This window comes from Hoplias malabaricus, chromosome 3 (genome assembly GCF_029633855.1).
Source record: "Hoplias malabaricus isolate fHopMal1 chromosome 3, fHopMal1.hap1, whole genome shotgun sequence".
NCBI classification, from domain to species: Eukaryota; Metazoa; Chordata; class Actinopteri; order Characiformes; family Erythrinidae; genus Hoplias; species Hoplias malabaricus.
Window position 1 is genome coordinate 21,930,100 of NC_089802.1, and position 25,864 is coordinate 21,955,963.

The 25,864-nt window shown below is 37.7% G+C and overlaps 1 protein-coding gene across 2 annotated transcripts; it reads right to left on the bottom strand.

Annotated features, from left to right (window-relative positions):
- Positions 1-3,712: 3,712 nt before the first annotated feature.
- tex2l (testis expressed 2, like) lies at positions 3,713-23,941 on the bottom strand. Of its 2 annotated transcripts, none has more exons than XM_066662605.1 (11): positions 22,646-23,941; positions 19,741-19,941; positions 18,888-19,164; positions 15,301-15,497; positions 14,873-15,013; positions 13,279-13,378; positions 10,947-11,076; positions 9,931-10,071; positions 9,158-9,370; positions 7,893-8,013; positions 3,713-4,725 (listed from the first exon to the last, which is right to left on the bottom strand). In XM_066662605.1, exons 1-11 carry the CDS (start codon positions 23,939-23,941, stop codon positions 4,567-4,569), a joined length of 2,976 nt encoding a protein of 991 aa, XP_066518702.1. In that variant the 3' UTR covers positions 3,713-4,566. The 2 variants fall into 2 exon arrangements, with proteins under 2 accessions (XP_066518702.1, XP_066518703.1); XM_066662606.1 differs by having other exon boundaries at positions 15,250-15,497.
- Between the last annotated feature and the right edge of the window lie 1,923 nt (positions 23,942-25,864).

Genomic DNA, 25,864 nt, shown 5'->3' on the forward strand with positions numbered 1-25,864 from the left:
ACATTTTCAACCAGTGAGGAAATGGAACGGTTCCAGTTCGTGAAATTAATTTGGAACCATTCAGCATGGTTCCACCAACATTGCTTCACGAACCAGAAAAAATTAATTCCGAGCTGGAACCAAAGAAAACTAGGTTCTTCAGCACGAACCGTGTCAAGGTTCAGTAATTCAAGAAAGAGCTCAGAGCCTCACACACAGCTTTATTGCCCTGTGGAGCTGGACAGGGTCATTTACAAAGTATGAATAATATAAATAAATAATAGCAAATAAAACAGGAACATGCTCTGTAAGTGTGAGTTTCTGGGGCTCTGTTTTGCTCTGCATTAGTTACTCCGTGGTTCACAAGCTCAGCAGGATGGCTCAGAACTTGGAAACATTTACACATGTATTATATCTCACAGAGATTTATCTTATTTCATGTGAGCGTGTCTTTGCCTGAAAAATTGTAAAGGGAAGTGGTGGAGATTGGGGAGGCTTTAGTGTGTTTATAAAACTCCATATAGCTGTAAACAGCCACATTAAACTTTATGTGTTTTACGCTGACCAGTTACATTGAACATTTAGTGGTCTTGATAATGTAGTTCACCACAAAGAATAAATAAATAAATAAATAATTAGAGAAAGGTGTCAAAAGAGGAGGAGTTTCAATAACCTTTCCATGGGTGAAGTAGGCCGTTTCCCCACCTTTCTTTATAACAACGTGATGAGGGAAGATATGGCGCAGCTCCATAATTTTAGGGCTGAAAATGTATTATATGTTAGTACTGTGGACATAAAGCGCCTTGATTTATTTCCAACATTTAAATGTTAAATGTGCAATTAAAATGTTTTATGTGTTTTACGTATGTTTTCTCTTATTCCCAAGGTGTTATTTAAGGTGGAACGTATGATGTATGATGAAGTGAGATTACAGATACTGATTGTTCGTAGAACATTGTTTTATGTACTTTGTTCAATATAATTAGCTTAAATTGATATCTGTTGACATTGTTTAATCATCTTATGTGCAATTTGTGTAGACAAGGAAAAGAAATGCTTTACATTACACTGTGGTGTCTTCAGTCAAATTCCAGAACAAATCTTGAACATCACAACACAGATGTAAAGCTCACTACCTGTTGTTTTTGTGTATTTACAGAGTAAAAAGGGATAACAGCTGTCCACTACATAATCCAGCCGGCTCCCTGTTGTTTCACTGTAGTTACGGTGTAAGAAGGAGAGAACAACACTTTGTGTTTCTTTTATAATTAGTGAATAAAAACATTTGTATAAAACTTTGCATATATATATATATAGAGAGAGAGAGAGAGAACCAGGCTTGGTACCGGAAGGTTGCCGGTTAGATCCCCAGGACTGGCAGGAACATCCATGACTGAAGTGCCCTTGAGCAAGGCACTGAACCCCCAACTGTCCCCCGGGCACTGTGTTTACAGCCTGCAGTGCACTAGTGTGTGTGTGTGTGTAGTGCCACAGATGGGTTAAATGTGCAAGACATATTTTGCTGTACATTGTACAATGACAAATAACTGCACACACACAATGAAGTACAAGACAATTAGAGGCATAATAAGTCCCTGGAATGTGAGTAAATCTTGCCTGCTGAATAAAAGCATAAACCAAATCCCCAATTGTCAAAGTACCAGTAGGAATAGGTAAGTATTCTATACTGATCCATATAAATCTTAATATGTATGTTATGGGAAGGTACACTGTAAGTTTCAGGTAAATTCCCCTCAAAAGGCTGAGAAAATGCAGTAAGTGTCAGGGAATTACAAGTAAAAACACAGGCTGGTAAGTATCTTCCCATTACCCCAGTACATGTAAAATACACTGTTAATACCAGGTAAATACACTTTAAAATGCAAGAGGATGCATTAAAAGATGGAAACGTACACTATAATACACAGTGAGTGCCGGGAAAGTAAAAGTTGTATTATAAAGAGTTACCCATTTTTTTCATCTTACCCTTTAATGCTTTGGTAGAAACTGATGAACTGAGAGTAGGAATAATTTAAGGGCATGTTTGAGTTTCGAGAGTAGAAAGCACTGTTTTCAAAACAGGTTTTCAAACTTTTAGAGAATGCCATCATCCTCTCTTATATTCAGCCTGATGTTTTTCTTTGAAAGCACATTTGAACCTTTTATTTAACCAAGGAAATTACAAAGAAAATATTTATATATATATTTATATAATATACTATCAATCCACCAATCCACCTACCAATGTGTGTTTTTGGACTGTGGGAGGAAACCGGAGCACCCGTAAGAAACAAACGCGGACATGGGAAGAACACACCAAATTCAACTTCCTCTGTGAATAAAAAGATAAATAAGTTATTATAGAAGCATCCACCAAAGACTCAGACTTTGCAAGCTAAGTTTGGTCATTGCTCAGCAATTTGTGCTTAACCCTGTGAGAAAATTTTTCTAGTTTACATTCCTCCGTGCAAGATTTTAGGTGTCAAACATCCTGGCACAAATAATGTTGTTGAAGCCCTCAGATATCAATGCATGAGTAACCATCATGGTACTGAGATAAATACAGCCATATGTGGTCAGGTTTGGTAAACCACTCTCACTTAAGATAGTCTGCTGCTCAATCAAGAAATGCAATCTGCATAATTATTACACAAACAGAAAGCCATACATCAATTCTATGCAGAATACTGCTGCATTTACTGAGCCCAAACTCATTTCAGATGGTCTGAATGGAAACGTGCGCTGTGGTCATGTATGTCCATGTTTTGAATTCCCTTTGACAAAATGAAAAGGACCATCAAGACTGTTATCAGCAAAATATGCTAAAGCAAACATACCACAAAACATGCGTGACTTGCATTTGAATGGTGCGCTCAGTACGGTAGTGTTGCAGTCACACAGCTCCAGGGACATGGAGGTTGTGGATTCAAGTCCCTCTCCGGGTGACTGCCTGTGAGGAGTTTGGTGTGTTCTCCTCGTGCCTGCGTGGGTTTCCTCCGGGTGCTCCGGTTTCCTCCCACGGTCCAAAAACACACGATTGTAGGTGCATTGGCAATTCAGTGTTCGTAGGTGTGAGTGTGTGTGTTTCCCTGTGATGGACTGGCACCCCCTCCAGGGTGTGTTCCTGCCTTGTGCCCAATGATTCCGGGTAGGCTCCAGACACACCGCGACCCTGAATTGGATAAGCGGTTGCAGATAATGAATGAATGAATGAATGAATGCATTTGAATGAAGGTATTATTGATGTGAAGGTGAAGGTTATTTCTGCAATACAATGTAAGGACTCATTCTGCATGTGGTACATGTGGTACAGCAGTACAGCTTTGTAGTCACAGGGTGTGTTTGAATTAATGTATATTTCTCAATGCAAAAAATTTAAGTCTTTTGCTATCTATTGTATGCAATGCCATAAGAAGATTAAGGAAATAAGGAGACATTTCACTCTGTTTAGGGCAAAGCCAGAAACTGCTATTGAGTATGTTTGACCTTCAAGCTTTTCATGAAAAACCATCATGCTTCTGTGACAAGTTGAGGCATGTGGGCTTCAGATTAGTTCAGAAAGCGATTTTAACTTTCACAACAGGAACACTGTTATTAGGGGAAAGTGGGGTGTGAAAAGGGGGTATATTATACAATTTGAACATTTTAATAATAAAAAAACATAATCCAGTGAATATGACTCTTTATTTTAAAACAACATGACATTGTATACACAACCTTCCAGTCTTTGGTATACCTTTAAAATAATAATAATTTAAAAAAAAGATTCACAGTAAGTAATGGATCCATTAGTAAACGCTTACACAAAAGTGAGACTATTCTCAACTAGTCTTTCTTACACTGGACAGCCATAACATTAACAACACCTCCTTGTTTGAGCACCCACGGTCCATACAGTGTTCTACAATTAGAGGCTGCGATCCATCTGAGGCTCTGCACTTTGTCACATTTCATCCTGTTCTTCAATGCTCAGGCCCACCACAATGCAGGTATGGTTTGTGTGGTTAATTATTTTTAGCGCTGCAGTGACACTGACATGCTGGTTGGCTGTTTGTGTGTATTGCATTGGCATGAGTAGATCAGGAGTTTTTTTTTATTTTTAAAGATGAAAGCAGAACATCTATTGCTACAAATTTTGTGTTTGTGTTGATCTCATAGTCCGTTGTAGATATTTTTGTTAGTGGGCTAATCTTAATCCAGTAGTGACGCTGAGGGGTTTTAAAAACTCCAGCACACACACCAACATGAACGAGAATGATCCACCACCCAAATCATATTCACATTATGGTGGTCCACAGAACAGAACGGGGTGAAAGGGAACAAAGAATGTATGAAGAGCAACAATTATTGTTTAATTCTTAACTTCTGTAAAGCTGCTTTGTGACACCATCAGGTTGTAAAAAGAGTTATACAAATAAATTTGACTTGACTTAACTGATGGACTACATTCTGTATTTGTAGAACTACAAGATGTTCCTGATGGAGATGCTCAGTGGAGCTGTTTTTTATTTCATAAAATTAATAAATAAATCCACACTTTATCTGCATAGGTGTTCATTTATTTTCACAAGTGACCACAGAGGGGCACTAGTCTAACTGTGAAATATGGTGAAGACGGCGGGTCTCAGAGGAGTCAATAGTAACAGAGCATGGTGCTAGGTTCTGCTGAGGCGCAGACTGGCTCTCCATGCAGGAGTGCATTAGAGGCAGGTATATGTCATCCATGTTCGGCAAAACAAACACCTTCTGTAAAGCATATTTGAAAATTATATTTAGAGCAGACTCAACAAACTGCAAATATTTGCATATTAATACAATGATTTCACTGTCACATCAAACTTCAAAACTTTTTTAAAACATTTTTTTTACTTTTTGGAAATTCCAGCTATGATTTGCACTGTATGAACGTCTTCAATGATGCTTAATACATTAAATTAACACACGTTAAAGTAGGGGTAATTAATTAAAATTAATTAAGGTCCATTTTCAAGTACATTTCAATATATGTTAGCAAAATATATTATTAATTTTAAATAAAAAATACTCTAAATGAAAGGTCTTTTTCTCACTTTAAGTAAAATAAAAATAAAAAGATTTTGAGGAAAAAAAAGCATACAGGTGCTGGTCATAAAATTAGAATATCATGAAAAAGTTGATTTATTTCAGTAATTACATTCAAAAAGTGAAACTTGTACATTATACTCATTAATTACACACTGACTGATATATTTCAAGTGTTTACTTCTTTTAATTTGATGATTACAACTGACAACTAATGAAAAACCCAAATTCAGTATCTCAGAAAATTTGAATATTGTTAAAAGATTCAATATTGAAGACACCTGGTGTCACACTCTAATCAGCTAATTAACTCAAAACACCGGCAGAAGTCTTTAAATGGTCTCTCAGTCTAGGTCTGGAGGTTACACAATCATGGGGAAGCTTGCAGACTTGACAGTTTTCTGAAAAATTACCATTGACATCTTACACAAACAGGGCAAGACACAAAAGGTCATTGTAAAGAGGCTGGCTGTTCACAGAGCTCTGTGTCCAAGCACATTAATAGAGAGGTGAAGGGAAGGAAAAGATGTGGTAGATCAACAGTCAGTGATGATTTGGGGTGCCATGTCATCTGCTGGTGTTGGTCCACTGTGTTATCTGAGGTCCAAGGTCAAAGCAGCCATCTACCAGGACGTTTTAGAGTACTTCATGCTTCCTGCTGCTGACCAACTTTATATAGATGGAAATTTCATTTTCCAACAGGACTTGGCACCTGCACACAGTGCCAAAGCTACCAGTACCTGGTTTAAGGCCCATGGTATCCCTGTTTTTAATTGGCCAGCAAACTCACTTGACTTTAACCCCATAGATTTTCTGTAGATTATTATTATCCATAGATTATTGTGAAGAGGAAGATGCAATACACCAGACCCAACAATGCAGAAGAGCTGAAGGCCACTATCAGAGCAACCTGGGCTCTCATAACACCTGAGCAGTGCCACAGACTGATCGACTCCATGCCACTCCGCATTGCAGCAGTAATTCAGGCAAAAGAAGCCCCAACTATTGTATCTAGTACTGAGTGCAGTACATGCTCATACTTTTCATGTTCATATTTTTTAGTTGGTCAGCATTTCTAAAAATCAGCAATTTGTTTTTGTATTGGTCGTATGTAATATTCAAATTTTCTAAGATACAGAATTTGGGGTTTTCGTTAGTTGTCAGTTATAATCATCCAATTAAAAGAAATAGACACTTGAAATATATCAGTCTGTGTGTAATAAATGAGTATTATATACAAGTATCACTTTTTGAATGTAATTACTGAAATAAATCAATTTTTTCATGATATTCTAATTTTATGACCAGCACCTGTATTTTATATAAAGTCCCTAGTTACATTTGTAGTTGCAAATGAGTTTACTGCTTTTCCATAACCAGCAATCTGATTGGCTCTTATTGCTGAATGGTGGGACTATATCCGTTAACAGCAAGCTGATTTGCTCTTTATGCCGAAGAACAGGACTTTATCCATAAACAGAATCCATGTTCAGCGTTAAGAGAATTTCAACTAGTTATCGTTGCCTTATTTTTAATGTTTCTGGTTTTACCTCACACAACACTGTCATCCTGAAAGTGTCCCAAAATACCTTTTATCACGTCCCTTGGACTAAGTTTATTTGCCCCAGGACAGTGGTGTCTGGAGCCCTGACCTGTGTGTGTCACTCATTTGAGTCACAGCGCTCATCATCTCAGATCTGAGTAGCCTCACGTGTGATATGCAGAAACGCATGCGATTAATCTGTGAGTTTCCTGGAACACTAAACCTTAACTGTAATTACTAGAAGAGAATGGGCCTTATTAATAAAAGGTGGGTTCACACAAAAACGGGTCTGAAACGTGTGTATGAAAAGCAATGATGTGTGTGGATTGCGTTTCACAGTTTTCTATTGCAGTGATTGCTTTTCTATCTGGCACTAATTCCTCTCCATAGAAAACAGTGTTGAGGAGTGAGTATGCATGGTTTTAAATGAGATATTTTTGGGCGCACACTATTTTCTGGCTTTGGGAGCATGCACACTTTCACACCAGAATCCATGCATGTTTTATAAATGAGGCCCCTGTATTAAAGGACAACTAGGTAAGCACTGTCCTGAAATCAAGAGGGATGGAGGGGAGTGGTTTCCTACCCTCTTCCAAAAGTTACATATTGCAGTTTCTGCAATGCTGAATAACAGACACTCTACTATACAAATATAAGTCAATGAAATGAATTTGAAGCTGTAATTTAAATTTAAAAATACTCCATAGAATTACCCTGGCCCTAGTCTGGAATATGTCACCAATTTTTATGACCCATATGCCAAAAGAATATAGTGTGAATTACAGTGTGCTTTACAGATTAATTACACATTGCAGTGTAGTATCACTACACTTGGCAGCTGAATGATACAATCAGCCATTTTTTAAAAAACTTGCTGACTCTTTTCTACATGACATAGTTTCTACATGTCACAGTGATATAACAGTAAAACACATCATGCCATTGGAAAACTAATGAGACCAGAATAAAGTCAAAGTCAGTCATTTTGAGGATGTTCTTACAGGTAGGAATTGGGAGACTATTAATCTCTAGTGTTTGTTAATAGTGACCTTGTGACTCAAATACTACACTAAAAAAGCAACAAGGCTTTGGCTGACTGACTGCAAAATGGTATAATTATAAGTAATATGAGGTTTTGACTGCAAAAACATTATATCAGAACAATGCAGTTTTTCTGTTTACTTTGTTTGGGAAAAAAATCATTGATTTATAATTCCTGTGCAATGACACACATTTTAAACAAATATACTCAGTGCATAATATAAATATATACTGGAAAGCTAAAAAAATGTTAAAATAGACATTTAACCTGAAACTCATCTTGAAGCTTTTTTTCAATCCATTCAGTCACATGACAGAAGGTCACCTCACGTTCTCCAAGCTTTGGTCGAACTCGCAGGTCAAGCTTTGGTGGCATGCAGAAACCGTACCTGAAAGAAACATGGGAGCATTAATAAAAGAGCAAGAAACACACTGAAGAGTTTTACAGCACTGACCACAAACAGATCATTACATTTTATTACATTTAAAATGAATGCACTTATAAAAACTTTCTAATAATCTATTTAAATGTGAAATAAAGGACACTAGGCCTAAAACTGCACATTGCATTGTTTGTTAAATTAAAACACAGTATTTGCTTTTGCAGTGATTATACTGCACACAAAACGACATGCAAAGGGAAAATTACTCTGTGCTCATTATAGCCAGTGGCAGTGTTTCCATATAGTTATAGACCAAATAATACATCGTATGGCCCAATACTTGCAGTCAACTTGCTGTCACCTGCTGAGTATGAACAAAACGTCTGTCCCTGGTTTACTGCAGTGACGTGATGGATCTGGTAGTGTGGTTTTAGAGTGAGTGTGGATGGTTGCTTTTGAACTCTGATGCACACCAAACAAGCAGACCGAGACGGCCTAAGCAGTTGGGTACTGGTCCATTTCTGAACAAACTCTGGTGTGGTTCCTTTCAAGTGTGAATGCAAAACAAACCAAAAACATCTAAACTAACCAAACACAGGATATGAAGTCCCAAGATGTAACAATAATCTCAATGTGAGGGAACAGAGTGCATTAAAAACAAACAATGACCCGAGGACAGACCTACTGTAGATAATACAACATTTCTGTTAGGATTTAATAGCATCCAGTCACTAAAATAGTAGTGAGGTCAAATACTGGCTTTGGATGATTAGTTCAGGATCACCCGTGAATGCAACTCCAGCCCATTCCAAAGGTATTGGATGGTGCTCCAACACTCTAGAGAACACAGTTCCTATGTGCCACAACCCAATACTGGAGGCCTTGATGCCCCTCCAATCTTCTATGAGTCAATGATATTTTTAGGAACATAACTGACTGTGCACATTGTTGATCACCTCTATCTGCAATGGTGTGCCCTAAGTGCACAATCACAGTAGCAACATAATCAAAGTTCTGGTATTATTGTTCATGTGCTGCAACCTCACTCAGGACTTTTGCAGCACTATATAAAGTCTAGCTATCGCTCTACATGATTTTAGGCTAAACTGGTCATGAACATCACATTTTTTTACATGAAGGTGGAGTGTACCATATTCTGTCTGTTGGGGGAGGTGGGATGTTGATAGCAAGTATTCCAATAAGTTCTTGCACTTCAACTGTAAGCAGCAGGGGCATGTTGGACATCTCCTCAATCTTCTTTTTGATGTACTCATTTTCTGTGGCCTTCTGGAAGTACTTGGATTTAGCAATTTTGTCGACAAATCTCAAAATCCGCCGGCTTGTGCTTCCCCCAGCCACACCACTGTAAAAAAGGAGGAGAAGTCAGAGAGCCTTCATCACACTGGCCTGAATGAACCGTCAAATCCAAAATCAAGGTAAAGTAATACTGTGAGGAGGCACTGTGCCCAAGCACAGATTAAACAGCGATGACTAAATCTAGAGCAAAAAGCAGTTTATCTTATACCCTTTGCTACCAAATGAGAAGAAAGGTGAAAAAATGTCACGTTCAGGCTCAGTGAGGTCCAGGGCTTCCTGACTGACCACATGAAGACTAGGAAAGAGTTACAGGAAATAATATCAACGTATCCAGTAGTTAGAACAGATACTGAAATATAATGTTAAGAACAAAGTTGTGTCTCTGGGTTAGTTTACCAGCCTTCAAATCACTCCTTGAGAAGGTCCAGCCTTTTGAATTAACATCACATCCTAGCTTCAGCTGTCTGGTCTTGATTTTAATTTTTTTTTAATGAAGGTTACAATATAATGAATGTTTTTTTTTTTTTTTACATTAATTTTTGTGCAAACTATCCCTTGAGCACAGTGACATTCCTTTTCTAAAATACTAAGGTAAAGCATAGTTACTTTTCTGCACCAGGAGGAGTTCCCTTCTCTCCCAGAGATCCTGGAGGCTCAGTGGATATAGCCTCCTCTTCATCAGAGGACCCAGCACTCGAGGACTCTTCATCGCTGTCAGCTAGAACAGAGAGCTTGGACCTGGTGCTGCTGAATTTAAAACAGAAACAGATGTATCACTCATCATAGGCAAACATTTGCAGAATGTAGTGCAAAACCAGTGGATTCTTGCTTTATAACAATATCAACATGTTGGAGGGAGCTGCTCATCAGGCTCTTCATACAGCTACAAGTATGAGTTACAGGTTGGAGAATATTTCAAAAACATGGTCAGTTCTGAGGTATAACAGCGGTTTTAAAGTCCAGTTGTGTTCCCTAAAGTTACATTGCATTTTTTTTTTCCTTCAGAAGGAGCAGTAAATATTTGTACCTTTTTATTTTAGAACTGTGTAAAATATAACAGCAATATATAAGTCTTGGAGATGAAATTGGGTTTTTGAAATGAATATAATTTTAAAATCTAAAATTATAACAGAATAAGGTACAATTATGTTTCCTAATTAAAGGTACTGAATATGTGCCCTTGATGGTACCAACACAGTGACAGCTAAAAGTACCATTACTCTCATATTATTGTAATGATCTTGTTTGCAATTACCTTTTAAACTTTTCTTATCATTCTCTAAATTATAATATGTAACCTACTTGCACAGTGTTAATATATTCATAAGTGTTACTTTAATCTGATGTTAAGTTTTATTTCTTGAACAATTTTAATATATTATAAAATAATTTAAAGTATATGTCACCTTTAATGATCATTAAAGTACCTTTAAGGATATTCTACTTCAGATTTTTTGGTTGCTCACAATGTTCAGTTTGATCAGTTTGATGTGAGATAAAAAACAAACTCTCAGATGTGTCAAAACCTGACTTCTTCTGCCATTATGCCAAATTTTTATTGATTTGCAAAAGATTCTATGTCAAATTTCAGACAAGGGTCAGATGATTTTAAAGAAACTCACTGAATACAGGTCTCCACCTCTCTGACTCCCACTGGATCCCCATCCTTGCCCAGTTTTGACAGTTTAATCTTAGTCTCCAGCGTCATCTGCAGGGCACCTGTGTACTCAATCTCCAGCTGCAGCCACAGTCCTAACAAGATAAGACAAAGGATGCAGTTGTCCCCCCACAACAGCAGTTCTGCTGATACAAAATGTACTGATGCAAAATATGCTAGAGTACAGTAGCTGCCAATACAATACTTGTGATTAGCTCAGGCTCTGTAAACAAGGGAAAATAAGTGATGTGAAATACCAATCAATCAGGACAAAGATCTCTATTGCAAGCTTCAGGGATAAGATCCACTGCAACTGATGATAAGAACTCTGTATCTGCTGAAAAGGTAATTATTTTGCCATCTTTTATATACATTTAAAGCAAGAGTATATAATGAGGGCACTCCTTTTATCTCCACATGCTTATTTTAATTGTAGACAGTTTTGGGGGGCTTTCTAATACACATTGTTATCTGTTCTGTTACTAATTCTATAAAGCAGCTTTGCGAAAACATCAGTTGAAAAAGCACTAGATAAATAATTTTTTATAGCTTTGTAACATTTTATATAAGGGTGAGTTTTTCTGCTTCTGTCAAAATGTATAAGGGCTTTTGCTAGCAGGTTTTCATTTACATGAACTAAAGGGCCAAAGATTTGTACATACTTGCCATACTTTCATATATTCTTCTGATACAAAGGGTATTAGTAATTCAGAAGACAACAGGACATGAGAAAAGTTCTGAGGACTTCATAGCTTTAAACCACAAGAGCATTTGTGCATCTTCAATGTATCGTACTTATTCTATAGTTGCATATTAGCTGTTCTGATTTTAATTCATTGATGTAACCATGTCTGTGAGATTTAAATATAGGAAATGATAATGTGCATCAGCTGAGATTGAATATTCATGTATGTACATACATGCTCAGATGGTGGTACTGACTGCCAAAAGTGGACCAGCTCCCAAAGCATCACATACATGTATAAAGAGCTTTATGTGAAATATCCCCCACCTTCTCAGCTCTGGCACCAAGCATTAGTTTTCTGCTTGGTTTTTTTTTTTTTTTTTTTTTGCTCCTGCCTGCCTTTGTGAAGTTTATTAAAATTCAAAAGGAATATCTTTGACTGTGGGTGACGGCAGTTCTATCTTGTTCGTTTACGTTTAGAAGCTCCACGTAGAAGGTAGAATGACATGTATGTGGCTGAGGTTTAACTTGTAGGTTTGTAGGTTTTTACTCACTGTTTGAATTACCAAAGAAAATAATTTGTAACTTGAGTTGTTTAATTTCATAGCACTTTACAGGTATGCAGTTAGCAGTCTCCTGGATTTAGAGAGGGTTCCTACCTAAATAATCTGAAACAGCAAAAATAAGACAATTACCAACCTATGGATCCAGAATAAAGTAATATCCTCACCTTTTTCAATGTTTGGAGGGCTCTTAGCATTTTTATCTGCTGTGAGCACACTGAGATTTAGCCTAGCATGGCTGACTGAGCCACTTTGCTTTTTTTTTAACCATTTACTGACAATGGGTTATCTTAAATACATTACACTGGTTTTCAGCATGCAAATATAATGGAACGCTAATGGTAAGGAACGTCTTCTGAATTTTATAAAAGAAAGTGTTTTTTGATTACAATCATGAATGTCGCCTTTAATTACATCAAATAGATTTTATAACCACCTACTTCCATCCCTTGTTGCATTTTTATAACTTTATTGTGGAAGGGAAGCAATGTCCTAGCCAAATCACATTAGTTTTTTCCAAAATATGAGAAGAATTATACTGAAGACTAAATAAATATTCAAGTGATTGAAAGCTTAATCCGGGTCTTAGTCTTAGTGGAGAAGCTTAGAGGATTGTGATGACACAGGCCACAAATTACAAACAATTACAGGAGATTATGAACCCCATCCCATAATAAACCTGGAAATGGGATGAAAGTAGGACGGTGACGTATAGTGTTACATAAAGTCCACGGATCATCAGGCAGAGAGGAGCAAGGGCCACAAATATAAAACACCATGACCTTCACCCCTTCAAGATAATCAACGGTATATACACTCAACAGCTACTAAGTTTTATATTATACAGCTGTGTATAAAGACAAAGTTTAAATATTTTTCATATTAGGGAATGCCATAGTCCTGTACAGCATCCTGCTGCATGAGATTACAGCAGGATAATAATGATGCATTCTGCTCTGCACAGCAACATGATGAAACATATGCACAAACAGCCCACCACATGTAATCTGCTCTTTTATAAGAGGCTCTGACCACTCATATTCACACACCTCTGGTATTGACGTGCGGTGGTGATGTGCTGGTTATCTGGGGCATGCAGGAACCCATGGCTAGCTCAGTCAGGGTCAGTTCATCCATGAAGTAAGGCAGCTATGAAGAAAATAAATGCACAGAACTGAAATAGTAAATCAAAATGACAAAATGTGAAGAGGCACTGGAATGCATTAGTTTGGTGCTATTCAACATCAGTTTCAATCGATTATAAGGATAACCAACAAAGTATGCTGTTGGACCAAAATACAATTATTTGGTTATTTTCAAACATGAGCTTCATTTAATGATTCTATTGTTTGCATTTCACTACTGTAGACAATTTCTGTTAAAAATGATGAGATTTTGGCACCTCTGAATGGTATTTTAAGGCAGTGCAATAAAGGACCTCTGGCCAACTTGCCTTGGTGTGACATGTAAACTGCCACAGGCACTTAGCAGTGTATTTTGCATTTAAAGATCACCATGTTCTGATCCAGAGAGAAGCATTAACTGCAAGGCAGAGCTCCTCTCCAGTGGCAACACATAGAGTAGATGCTTTACACTAAGGTGATTCACCCATCCTACACTCAGAAAAAATGGCACAGTACAGGTCCTACATAGTTCCTAAAGATACAAACAGTATATGTACCTTTAAATAGTAAACCAGTGTTTTTTAGAGTGCATATGAGTTCTCTGGATGTATGATATATCACTGACAAATACAGCAACTAGAAGGCATACATTGCTTCAAAACATTTGTATTCATTTAGTGTTAAAGGTGCCTTCACAGCTATGTAATTTAACAAACAGCAACATCAGCGGCTCTATTCTCCTTACTACAGGTCAGTGAAGCATCACAATCATTTTGAAGCTAATATTAAGGTAACAAGAGCAAAGAAAAACTAATCAAGCCTAGTTTTGCTGCACGGCCATTAGCTAAATACCCATTGACACAGAGGTTTTTTTGGCATTTCAAAAACAGGAAAGCCCAAAATACATACCCTTGTCATTGGAAGATCTGGAGAAGCTTTAGTGCTTAATATCAATGTCTTCGTTTACATGTGTTTTTTATTATGTGATTGTGTTGTACAGAAAATATGGAGGGAAGGTCTAACAAATGCAGAAATGAAAAAATTAATTTTAAGCATAAAGTTTTGTTCATTATATGTAACACCGACATCAGTGTTTTTCTTATTCATTTTACTTAAAAATAAATTCTAGATGATCTACCACCAAAGAACAAAGAAGACCAAGAACATTTTGTTGATGTTAAGAATTACAAATACTTTTTATTCAATGTAACAGGTTAAAGCATGTGAAGTTTAAGGAGGCTGTGCTCAACTATATGGAGTTTATAAACACAGTAATGCCACTTTAAGTTCTCTCTGTGAAATATGGCTGAACTAACAGTTCCTAATCGCGCATGTGGGATTCAATATAAGGAGTCAGTCAGTTGACCGGTCAATAAGCGAAAACGCCTCTTCTAGGTCAGCCTGGTTGTTTTAAGTAGAAGTCAAAGCTGATTTACAAACCTCTATTTACAAATTTGATCTGAAACATAGGGTTGTAGATAGATTAAATAGTTATGTTTAAATTTCAATTTTCACCGACCTTTATTTTGCTCAGCTTTCGCTGAATTTTGTGGGCTAAAAGATCAGCCCAGTTCTTCTCACGAAGGAAATCCCAGAAGATTCGACCGATCAAAGCATTGATCCAGACCGGTTTAATTTCTTCTCCATGATAACATACATTCTGGGATAGAGAAATGGTAAATGTTATGTACATACATTATACTTTCTGACATTTTTCTAATTATAGGATAAGCAGGATTAAAATTAAAATACTACTATGCTGCTTATCAGCAACTCCTGCACTCCCTGCAGTACAAAGTGCAGAATTTTAATTAACCCTACCTTCAGGACATTTGAATATTTTGATCCATGTGCTATAGACTTTGAGATACAGTAGGCACACAGTATTTTGTAAACCTGCTCTTTTTCAGTGGGACTGCCTTGTGTGCTGTTATGACAGGAGCCTACTGATGGACTAGCAGGAGCTGAAGACGTTAGAAAGGCCATGTAGGAACTGTAGTCCAGCAGGATGTTCTCCCTCATTCTGTCCACCAAGTCAGTTGGGAACATAGGCACAGATGAGATGTTCTCAGTGCTGCCACTACTGGAGACTCCAGTAACCTGCACTGGACAACAGGAGCCTTCCTCTCGCACCACAGACATGTCTACATGAAAAAACGCAATAGTGTGGGTAATAAAGAAAACTTACAAGCTTACAAACTGACAAATTTTCCAATTACCTCAAATGTAGATTTGAAAAGGAGCTATGAGGCTATTGTACAAACTTCATTTTCAGGAAACCTGGGACTTTTTGTAAAATGCAGTAAAATACAAAGACTTGTGATGCGTAAATTCTCCTGAACATTTATTTAATTGACAAAAATACAAAGAAATATCTTCTACATTTTTAGCCTACTAACGATTTAATTTCGTTAACATAAATAAACACTTGATTTGATGCTGGTAACACATTTTAAAAATGTTGAAGCAGGTCACACAAAGATGGAAATGTCTATAAAATATTCAAGCTACACTCTTGGTTATAAAAGGAGCATCAAACATAGGCTCAGGCAAAACTCAGTAGTTCTGCAAAGATTTTAATTCTGTGATTATCGTTTAAAGACAACGTTCACAAATGTAATCAAAAAACAATGTTTCTGTAAACACTTTGATTTGCCATTTTTTACGAAGGCTTCTCTTTAAACAAACTTTCCTTGCCCAAGTCAGTACTTTACCAGACGTTATGAGGAAATTGTCAAATAGTTCAAAAAGAATGATTCTCAATGCAAGACTGTACAGAATTTAGGTTTTTCACTATTTACCATACACAATTTTGTGAAAAGATTTAGGGAATTGAGAGAAATCTCGGTGTAGGGCAAGGCAGGAAAGTATTGCTGAATATGCGTGACCTTCAAGCCCTTACATGAGAAAACATTATGCTAATATGATAATTATAGTGACATAGGCTTGGGAGTAGTTTGGAAAACAAGTAGCACACTATCAACTCTTTTAGGTAAAGAGAAATAATACATCAATTCTTTGCAGACACACTGCCAGGTTCTCTGGGCCCAAGCTTTTCTCAGATGGTCTGAAAGACAATGGAAACACCTGGTGTCTACATATCAGCTTGTTTTCAGGAAAGACAAATGTTCGTTTCTTCTTACCAAAGACAAAATTAAGCATTCAGACTGTTATCAGTGAAAGGCAAAAAAAGCCAACATCTTCCATAGTACAGGGGTGCCATTGGTATAAAGCAGAGGTCGCCAACCAGGTCGATCTCCAAGACCATGCAAGTTGATCGCTATAAATCATTTGGCTACTTCAGTTGTCACATTTAAGATATAGCTGTGTCATTTTGTATCCACAGTGGCTCGCAAGGACATATAAAGCCACGATCACACTGGGTTTGTGTCATGTCAGAATTTGCATCCCTGACCAATAATACTGTCTCTGCCCTTTCTGACCCAACATGGCAGGAGCGCTGATGGTTTCAGTTTCAAAATATACACAAATATTTATAAATGTAATATTTATAAATTACAACACAAGCAAGAGTCACACTTTACCTCATTGTAAGATATTTCAATAAGCTCAAAGAATTTAGCTGTAATTACCTTACCTTTCCCCTGATACAGGCATTTAGACTGTGCATATCTCTTGCTTATAATTCTGTTGGGAGCATTTTCTGATATACAGGTGCATCTCAATAAATTTGAATATCATCAAAAGTAAATTTATTTCAGTAATTCAATTAAAAGCTCATATTATATAGATGCACAACAAACAATCTATTTCAAGCGTTCATTTCTTTTAATGATGATGATTATGGCTTACAGCCAGTGAAAATTCATTCATTATCTGTAACCGCTTATCCAATCCAGGGTCGCGGTGGGTCCAGAGCGTACCTGGAATCATTGGGCGCAAGGCAGGAACACACCCTGGAGGGGGCACCAGTCCTTCACAGGGTAACACACACTCACACACTTTTGAGTTGCCAATCTACCTACCAACGTGTGTTTTTGGACTGTGAGAGGAAACCGGAGCACCCGGAGGAAACCCACGCAGACACGGGGAGAACACATCAACTCCTCACAGACAGTCACCCAGAGCGGGAATAGAACCCACAACTTCCAGGTCACTGGAGCTGTGTGACTGCGACACTACCTGCTGTGCCACCATGCCGCCCCACCAATGAAAATCCAAAAGAAAATTATAATATTATATTAGACCAATTCAAATAGTGATTTTTAATACAGAAATGTTGGCCTACTGAAAAGTATGTACAATATATGCACTCAATACTTTGGGGCTACTTTTGCATGAATTACTGCATCAATGATGTGTTGCATAGAGGTGATCAGCCTGTGGGACCTTGATTTCCAAATGACCTGCATAATTTACTTTCATCTGAAAACAAGACTTTGGACCACTGAGCAACAGTCCAGTGCTTTTTCTCCTTGGCCCAGATAAGACGCTTCTGGAGTTTCACACAAGGAATGTGATAATTGTAGCCCATGTCCTGGATATGTCTGTGTGTGAGGACTCCAGCAGCAGTCTACTCCTTGTGAAATTCTAAATGGCCTTTTCTTGACAATCCTTTCAAAGCTGTGATTATCCCTGTTGCATGTGCACCTTTTTCTACCACACTTTTTTCATCCCCTCACCTTTCCATTAATATGCCTGGATACAGCAGGAGGGTGTCAATGACTGCCTTCTGGACCTCTGTTAAATCAGCAGTCTTTGCCCCATGATTTTGCAGCCTACTGAACCAGACTAAGGGACCATTTTAAAGGCTTAGGAAATGTTTGCAGGTTTCACTTTTTGAATTGAATTACTGAAATTAACTAACTTTTTGATGAGATTCTAATTTATTGAGATGCACCTGTATATCCGAAAATGCTCCCAACGGAAGTATAACCAAGAGATGCACACAGTTTAAATGCCTGTATCAGGGGAAAGATAAGGTAATTAGAGTGAAAATAAATTGCTTATAAATTTATAATTTCACATTTGATTCAGCATGTACAGTTTTGGAATGCTAAAGCAATCACGTTTAGCTCAAAATATCACGCCTCCAACTGGGGGTCTTCTTCCTCGCTCTGATTCCATGAACTCTATTTTGTAGTGAAGAACTACATTTCCCAGAACACTTTGGGGAAGCACCTGGACAATCCGGCCAACCAGATCGCTTTCCAGAGTTCCCATTCACTAGAACCCATACCTGTTTCTCATACCGTTTCCATGATGTTAACCTGCTTAAAGCTTTCATTATTTCCCAGCTGCACCCTCATAGCTCCAATTTGTTAAATCTGTGATTGTTAGTCATACTATTTAATATAAAACTGGATCAAAATACTGAAAAAATCTCGATCTCTAAAATGACCAATTCTAAGCATGTATATCACATAGCCAAACAGGTGCAACAGCCAGCTAAAAACTTGCATGTTGTCAGGTCTATTTCAACTCTATGATTTGAAGCAAGTCAGTAATGATATAAGCATGGATTATGTATAATGCTAATTTTATATGATCACTTGTATAGCATAGATGATCACCTGAATCACAGCAATCCTCTCCTTTGATAATGGCTGCCGAGAGAAGATGATGAAACCATTCCTCCTTCTCTCTCCCAGTTCTTCCAAAGAGGTAGAGCGTGATTGAATGGCTAGTTTTAGATGGAAGATGTGTTGATTTCTCAGCTGTGTGAGTCTCATTGTGAGTCTCCTGTGCCACACCCTCTGTTTTCCCCTCTACTTTTGCCAGAGTGATGCAGATGGGATACTTTCTGTTCCACACTCTCTTACGTGCCAGAACTGAGGGCAACAGATACACCTATTTCCAGAAAAGCAATTTTAATGACCTAGTCCAAATGATTTTTATCCACATGATATCCAATGTTATTAGCCCCTACATATAAACTAAGCTACAAAACAGATGTTTGACTTAATTTAATTAGAATTTAATTTCTTTCATTCATAACTTGGCTATCAACAGTTTGGGCATTTCACAACAAATTGGATTGTTGTTACTGCAGTTTACAGTAGTTATTTGATCAGATTATGTGAAGAAAACAAATGTTGTGCTATTCTTGTCTGTTAAGAAGCAAACAAATAATTTAACTTTTCAAAGAACCAGACATCTCCTAGGATTTGAGGATTTGTAAAATTGTATTTTCTTTTCTATGTATTTTAGCATTAGATAGCATTAAGTTTGCTTTGTGTATTAAAGTCCATGTTACTTTATAAGCAAGGGCCAATGCTAAAGAGTCAGTATCATTGGGATATATATTAGTCTTGAAAATACAACAACCAAAAAATTCAACCTGTTTAAAGGACAAGAGAATGTTAGAAACAATTAATAAGTTGAAATATATATAAGGAAACCGAAGAATATGGTCATGGGACAGACCTTGCTTCCGTCTAGCTGGAATATACGAGAGTGGATGAAACATTTCTCATGGGATGGCTCATTAAATGTGGCCCAGTGAGGGATGTTGTTTCTGGGGTAGTCAAGCCGAAGACACGATCCATCCAGCGTGGCATATACAGAGTGCATTAGAGACGGATGATAGGTATCTGGATCATATTCATAAATCTCATTCATCCACCCCTGAAATATAGAAACATATTTTCACATTTGTCCTCCTCCTTTCTCAAATCTTCACTTTCTCAGAACTTAATATTCTACTAGAGCTATCCTTAATAGAACATGAAATAGTTAATGTAACAAATCTACAAAAAATTGCATTAGTTTTAATATGAAGCTAACAATTATAAAAACTTTGAAAAAGCTGTGCAAACAGCATGCCTAAATAAAATATTTGTCTTAAATTATGTCACATTTCTACTTACTTGTTGGTATTTTAACACTATATGACAAACTGCATGATCTGAGTTGGTTTTTGCTTTGATAACAATACTTTTTCTTTTCATATCAAAAAAGCTTGTTTTAATATTTATTTGTTGGGATGTCTGTGTCATTTTTATTGTGTAGAACTTGTTCTTTATATTTTAAAGGACAATAAATACATGCTGTGTGATCTCTGACTTTTGCTCAGTGTTGTATGAGTACATTAATCTACACATGCTCTAAAATAAGTTCTAAAGTGTGGAGAGGTGAGGTGAGCAATTGTGGGGGAGTCAGTTAAAAATCCTGTGGTTGCAGTAGGTACCAGCTGAAACCTCATTGTTCATACAAAAAACATTTTGACAAGTCAAACTTATCCACCTCATTCAAGCATAAAACTCATGCGATGTTTTTTGTGAATTTTGGGCCTTTTCCATTCAGGGTTTTTTTTTTTTTTTGTGGTTTCATAATTTTTGTGTTTTCATAATTCGCAATATCTTGGTGGATGAAAAACCTGATACAAGCAGCAGCCATTTTGAAGCTTTCACAAACAAGTATAACATCATAACTTTATTAAGTTTGAGGGACTTTTGTGTTTAATTTAGCAGGCAGTTTGTACACAGATTTACAAATGCTTCTATTACTCATTAGCTACATTAGCCTCAAAGCAGCAAGGACAAAAACAGGCAAAAGAAATAAAAGAGAGCACACACAGCATTATTTCCCCTGTTAGATTTATACTTTATACACTTTGGAACTACAGTTTTACACATATATATACAGGGGTTAGACAATCAAACTGAAACACCTGTCATTTTAGTGTGGAAGGTTTCATGGCTAAATTGGACCAGCCTGGTGGCCAATCTTCATTAATTACACATTGCACCAGTAAGACCATGTGCATCCAATGGTTCAAACATTGTATCCTGAAGGCGGTGCCATGTATCAGGATGTCAATGCACCAATACACACAGCAAGACTGGTGAAAGATTGGTTTGATGAACATGAAAATGAAGTTGAAAATCTCCCATGGCCAGCACAGTGTTTTGGAGGAGCGAGACGTTTTCCTCCACCAGCATCACGTAGTGACCTGGCCACTATCCTGCAAGAAGAATGGCTTAAAATCCCTCTGACCACTGCGCAGGACTTTATGTCATTCCCAAGATGAATTGATGCTGTATTGGCTGCAAAAGGAGGCCCTACATCATACTAATAAATTATTGTCTAAAACGAATTATGGTCTAAAACCAGGTGTTTCAGTTTCATTGCCCAAACCTCTGTATGTATATATATGGATATATATACATACCATATGTATGGATATATATATATATACCATATATATATATGTATATATATGGTATATATATATATATATCTGTATGTATATATATGGAAAATTTTGGTGGTCGGGCAGACACTGCAAAATTAGTATATATATATATATATATATATATATATATATATATATATATATATTAATCTACTAATTTTGCAGTGTCTGCCCGATCACCAAAATTTTCCAAACAGATAAAGCTTAAAAATAACAACAACAGTGTAGGTGTTTGCAATCAACATAGGAAGAAGTGAATGCAAACAAATGTTTAGTTTAAATTTATAAATATATGGGGGGTGGGGGGAGGGGGATGAAAAAAAAAGGTATTTGACAGGAAATGTGGACTTTTTCACATTTTTTTTTGTCCGTATGTGTATGCATATGTTTGTGTCTTTATTGTATTATGGTCTGTTTTGATACACTATCCAAAAACAAAAGGTACGTAGAGATACATTATTGTTAACTAAAGGTACAAACAACGTAAAAGGTACAAAAGTCCAGGTGTGTTCCTTAAAAGTACATGTTATTCTCTTCTCCAGAAGGCGAGGTGAATATTTCCATCCATCCATCCATTATCTGTAACCGCTTATCCAATTTAGGGTCGCGGGGGGTCCAGAGCCTACCTGGAATCATCGGGCGCAAGGCGGGAATACACCCTGGAGGGGACGCCAGTCCTTCACAGGGCAACACAGACACATTCACTCACACACTCACACCTACGGACACTTTTGAGTCGCCAATCCACCTGCAACGTATGTTTTTGGACTGTGGGAGGAAACCGGAGCACCCGGAGGAAACCCACGCGGACACGGGGAGAACACACCAACTCCTCACAGACAGTCACCCGGAGCGGGAATCGAACCCACAACCTCCAGGCCCCTGGAGCTGTGTGACACTACCTGCTGTGCCACCGTGCCGCACGAGGTAAATATTTGTTAGTTTCTATTAAACAACTGTGTAAAATAAAATAATACACATGATCAGGAGATGAAATGGTGCACATGAAATTAAAACAAATTTAAAATCTATAATTAATATAGAATATGGTACACCTATATTACATAACTTAAGCTGTTGAATATATATTGCCTTGTTCTGAGAGTGACTTTAATAAAAAGACAAACAAATTACCTTGAGATTTCGTGTGTTGCTCTGGAAAGTCTCCCTCTGAATCCTGCCATATGGGTTCTCATTAAGTGAACACTGGTGTCCAGTATACAACTGCGGCCTGGTTGAACCTAATCGAACAAGGAGGAGCCCTAACATGATGCCAAGTGCCAGGCCTACAAAAATTCCAGACCAATAACCGGACCAAGGCAAAATGAAGTAGCTGTAGGACAATACTGCTACACAGCTTAGTGCCATCTTTGGGACAGGAGTATATGATTGTTTAGCAGGGAGGCCACGTTCATTGGTTATTTCTTCATCCTGCATGACATCTCTATGTGTGCACACCTCTGGAGTGTTTTCTGCATCTTCTAGTTTGCTGTAATGGCTATGGGTAAGGTTAGATTTCTGAGGACATATCTTACGTCGTCTCACTGCCCAATTACACATGGGAAGGCCATCACATTCCACTCTCCTACTACTCCTGACAGGACAGTCATAGGACATTGTGTGGTCTCCGCTTGACCTTTCAAACCATTTAGAGCAAAGAGAATCCATGGAGCCTGTGCTTTTGTGATGCTTAGGGCTTCCCACACAGTCCTCGTGCATGATCTTGCTGAAGACGCTGAGAGGTTCGTGCATAGCCTCTGTCAGCTTGCGGCGAGTGTCCTCCAGCTCAGTTTTGAAAAAGCCTGCCTTGGGTTCAGAAGGGGACATTTCAATGGGGGATGGAGGGGCAGTGTGTGAGTCACCATTTCGGCTTTTGGATTTGGTCAGCTGTGTCCACAGGTGCAGATTGATCTTGGAGTCAGACTTGGACTGGGACACCTCAGGCTCACTGAGAGAAAGCTCGGTGGAGATGGACTTGACTAAGCTGAGGAAAGGTTTGGGGCTGAGTGAAGGTGTATCCTTCAGTTCCAGCTCTGTGGATAAAGACTTCACTAGGCTGGCCAGAGGACGGTGAGTGGGAGAGAGGAAGCCCAGACCTGAAGATGAGGAGCAATCCCCCAAAGAGCCTGGGGAAGATGGGGACAGGGGCAAAGTGGATGAATGGAGACCCCATTCACCATCTGTCTGGATGTCCATGGAGCATGGCCTCGGCTTTGGGAATGAGCTTGTGGAGCTGAGGGTTTTCTGGCTGTCCTTGTCTAGTGTGAATATGAGCTCATTATCTTCGAGACTGTCCCATTCACCCTCTGTTCCAGTCAGCTGGATTACTATCCCTCTCCTGGCTGACTCGTGCTGTTCAGGTGGACGAGGCTGTAGTGACGGGCGCTGGGCCCTAGAAGAAAGCTCGGGGCATCTTTCATTTCCTGCCATGTCTTATCTCAGTGCAGCAGATTTGAGGCCCCCTTGACTTAGTGGAAAAGACAAGATGAAAAGCCATCAAAATTGTCAGCTTTATTAAAGACCCCCTCCAGATATAAATTAGCCCCTAATAGGTTAATTAAAAATAATTTTTAGAAATAATTTCCAAGAAAAAATATCACTATATGTCTTAAAAATGGAAAGCAGCTCCCCACAAGTTGATGAGATTGGTCGCTTAGGTTTTTTTGTCATTTACAATCCTGGCTGTCTGAAGTTAGGACAGGGCTTAAAGATAAAGTCTACGATTGTGGGGAAATGGTGTTCTCTGGTTTGTTTACGTTCAGAATCTCTGCATCTTCAAAGATGGAACGTTATGTTTGAGGGGAAAACATGACAGTTGTTTGCATGCACCTGCAATTTAACTTGTCTATATGATTTTATTCAATGTTTGAATTACCACAGAAACTCATTTGTTACTGAAGTTGTTTAGCTTTGGAGCCCTTTTTGGAGGTCTGTGCGTACTTTCATGCATTTAGCGTGGTTAAAAACCTCCAAAATACAGATGTTATGCCGTGAGCAGAGAGACAATGACTAACATTTTTTTAACACTTTTACAGACATCATGGGGCATCATAAACACATTAGACCAGAGCGTATTAGACTGGAGAGCTTGCAAATAGTGAGGAATGTAAAAAATAGATTTTGATTAAAATTATGCCCATGGCTTTTAAGATTAAAAGTGAACATTCTCAGCAATGGCATTTACTGCTTATTTTTTTCATTTTAAGACTGTTATAATGAAAAAAAAACCCTTTATTTTCACTCGAGGGTGTCTTTAATATGAAGTATTGATTAAATATTGAATTAATTACATTGGGTAATTTATTTTGCCATTTTGCAGTTGATGTATGCTCCTCTAATATTACAGTAATCAGAGCTCTAGTTGCTGCCAACCACATAGAATGTAGTCTTTGTATCCATCAAAATAGAATGCCAAATTCTTCTAGATAATCTAGAAATGATATAAATCTATGCTTACCTTTTACATACATTACTATAGTGACTGCCCATGTTATGCACATTTTCTCATGTAACATCATGGCTTGTAGTTTCCTATTTACTGGAGCAGGATGTAACATTCTGAATGCTTGGATTCACTTAAGATGGTTTATGTTTTGCTTGGTAGAGCAAAATGGGACAGTGTCCCATAAAGTACTGAGATTGGATTTTGCCCTGAAGCCTCATGGTTCATACACAGTCCTGCCTGGAAAAAACAAACTGCAGTGACTGCACATTCATGCACTAAAATGTGTTATCTGGTGCAGAATGCTGCCATTGTGCATCAGCTGCTAGAACTGTTTGAGAAGAGTTACATAATATTTAAGACATATAAGAAATGATCACACTTCAGACATGCTCTATTAATCATATCTACTCATAGAATTTTTTTTAGTACATCCTTGGCAGATAAACTATCCTCTGAGATCTGTCTTTAAAAAAGAACACAACAAAGAGCTTTACCTGTCAGGTGAAATGTAGTGTATTCACATCTTTAACTAGCAAATATAGCCATATAAAAAGCAATGAGCTTCCAGTATTATTCTGGGTCAATGATACACCATTTTTTTTTTTTTGCCAGATTTTGACACACGCTCACACAAGAACACAAACGATCACCTGTCTGTGTCCAAGACCAAGACACTGCACCATAACTTATGGGGCTAATCTGACAATGTCGTAAAATAAAAATATATGTGTAGTCTGATCCTGGCATTACAGTAATTCTACCTAAACAACTGACACGTGACTTTTAAAAAATTAATAATTCATCATAAACAAATAACCCATTTGAGTTACAGCAACTGCACTTCTGCAACAATTTCAACACCCCTCATCAAATTAATTAATTTATTCATTCATTGTCTGTAACCGCTT

Coding starts and splice junctions, on each gene's coding strand:
- tex2l (XM_066662606.1), bottom strand. CDS start 23,941: ATGGCAGGAAATGAAAGATGCCCCGAGCTTTCTTCTAGGGCCCAGCGC. Junction 15,014..15,249: donor GTCCCACTGAAAAAGAGCAG/GTTTACAAAATA, acceptor TCTCTATCCCAG/AATGTATGTTATCATGGAGA. Junction 13,379..14,872: donor GAAAGCTGAGCAAAATAAAG/GTCGGTGAAAAT, acceptor TTTTCTTCATAG/CTGCCTTACTTCATGGATGA.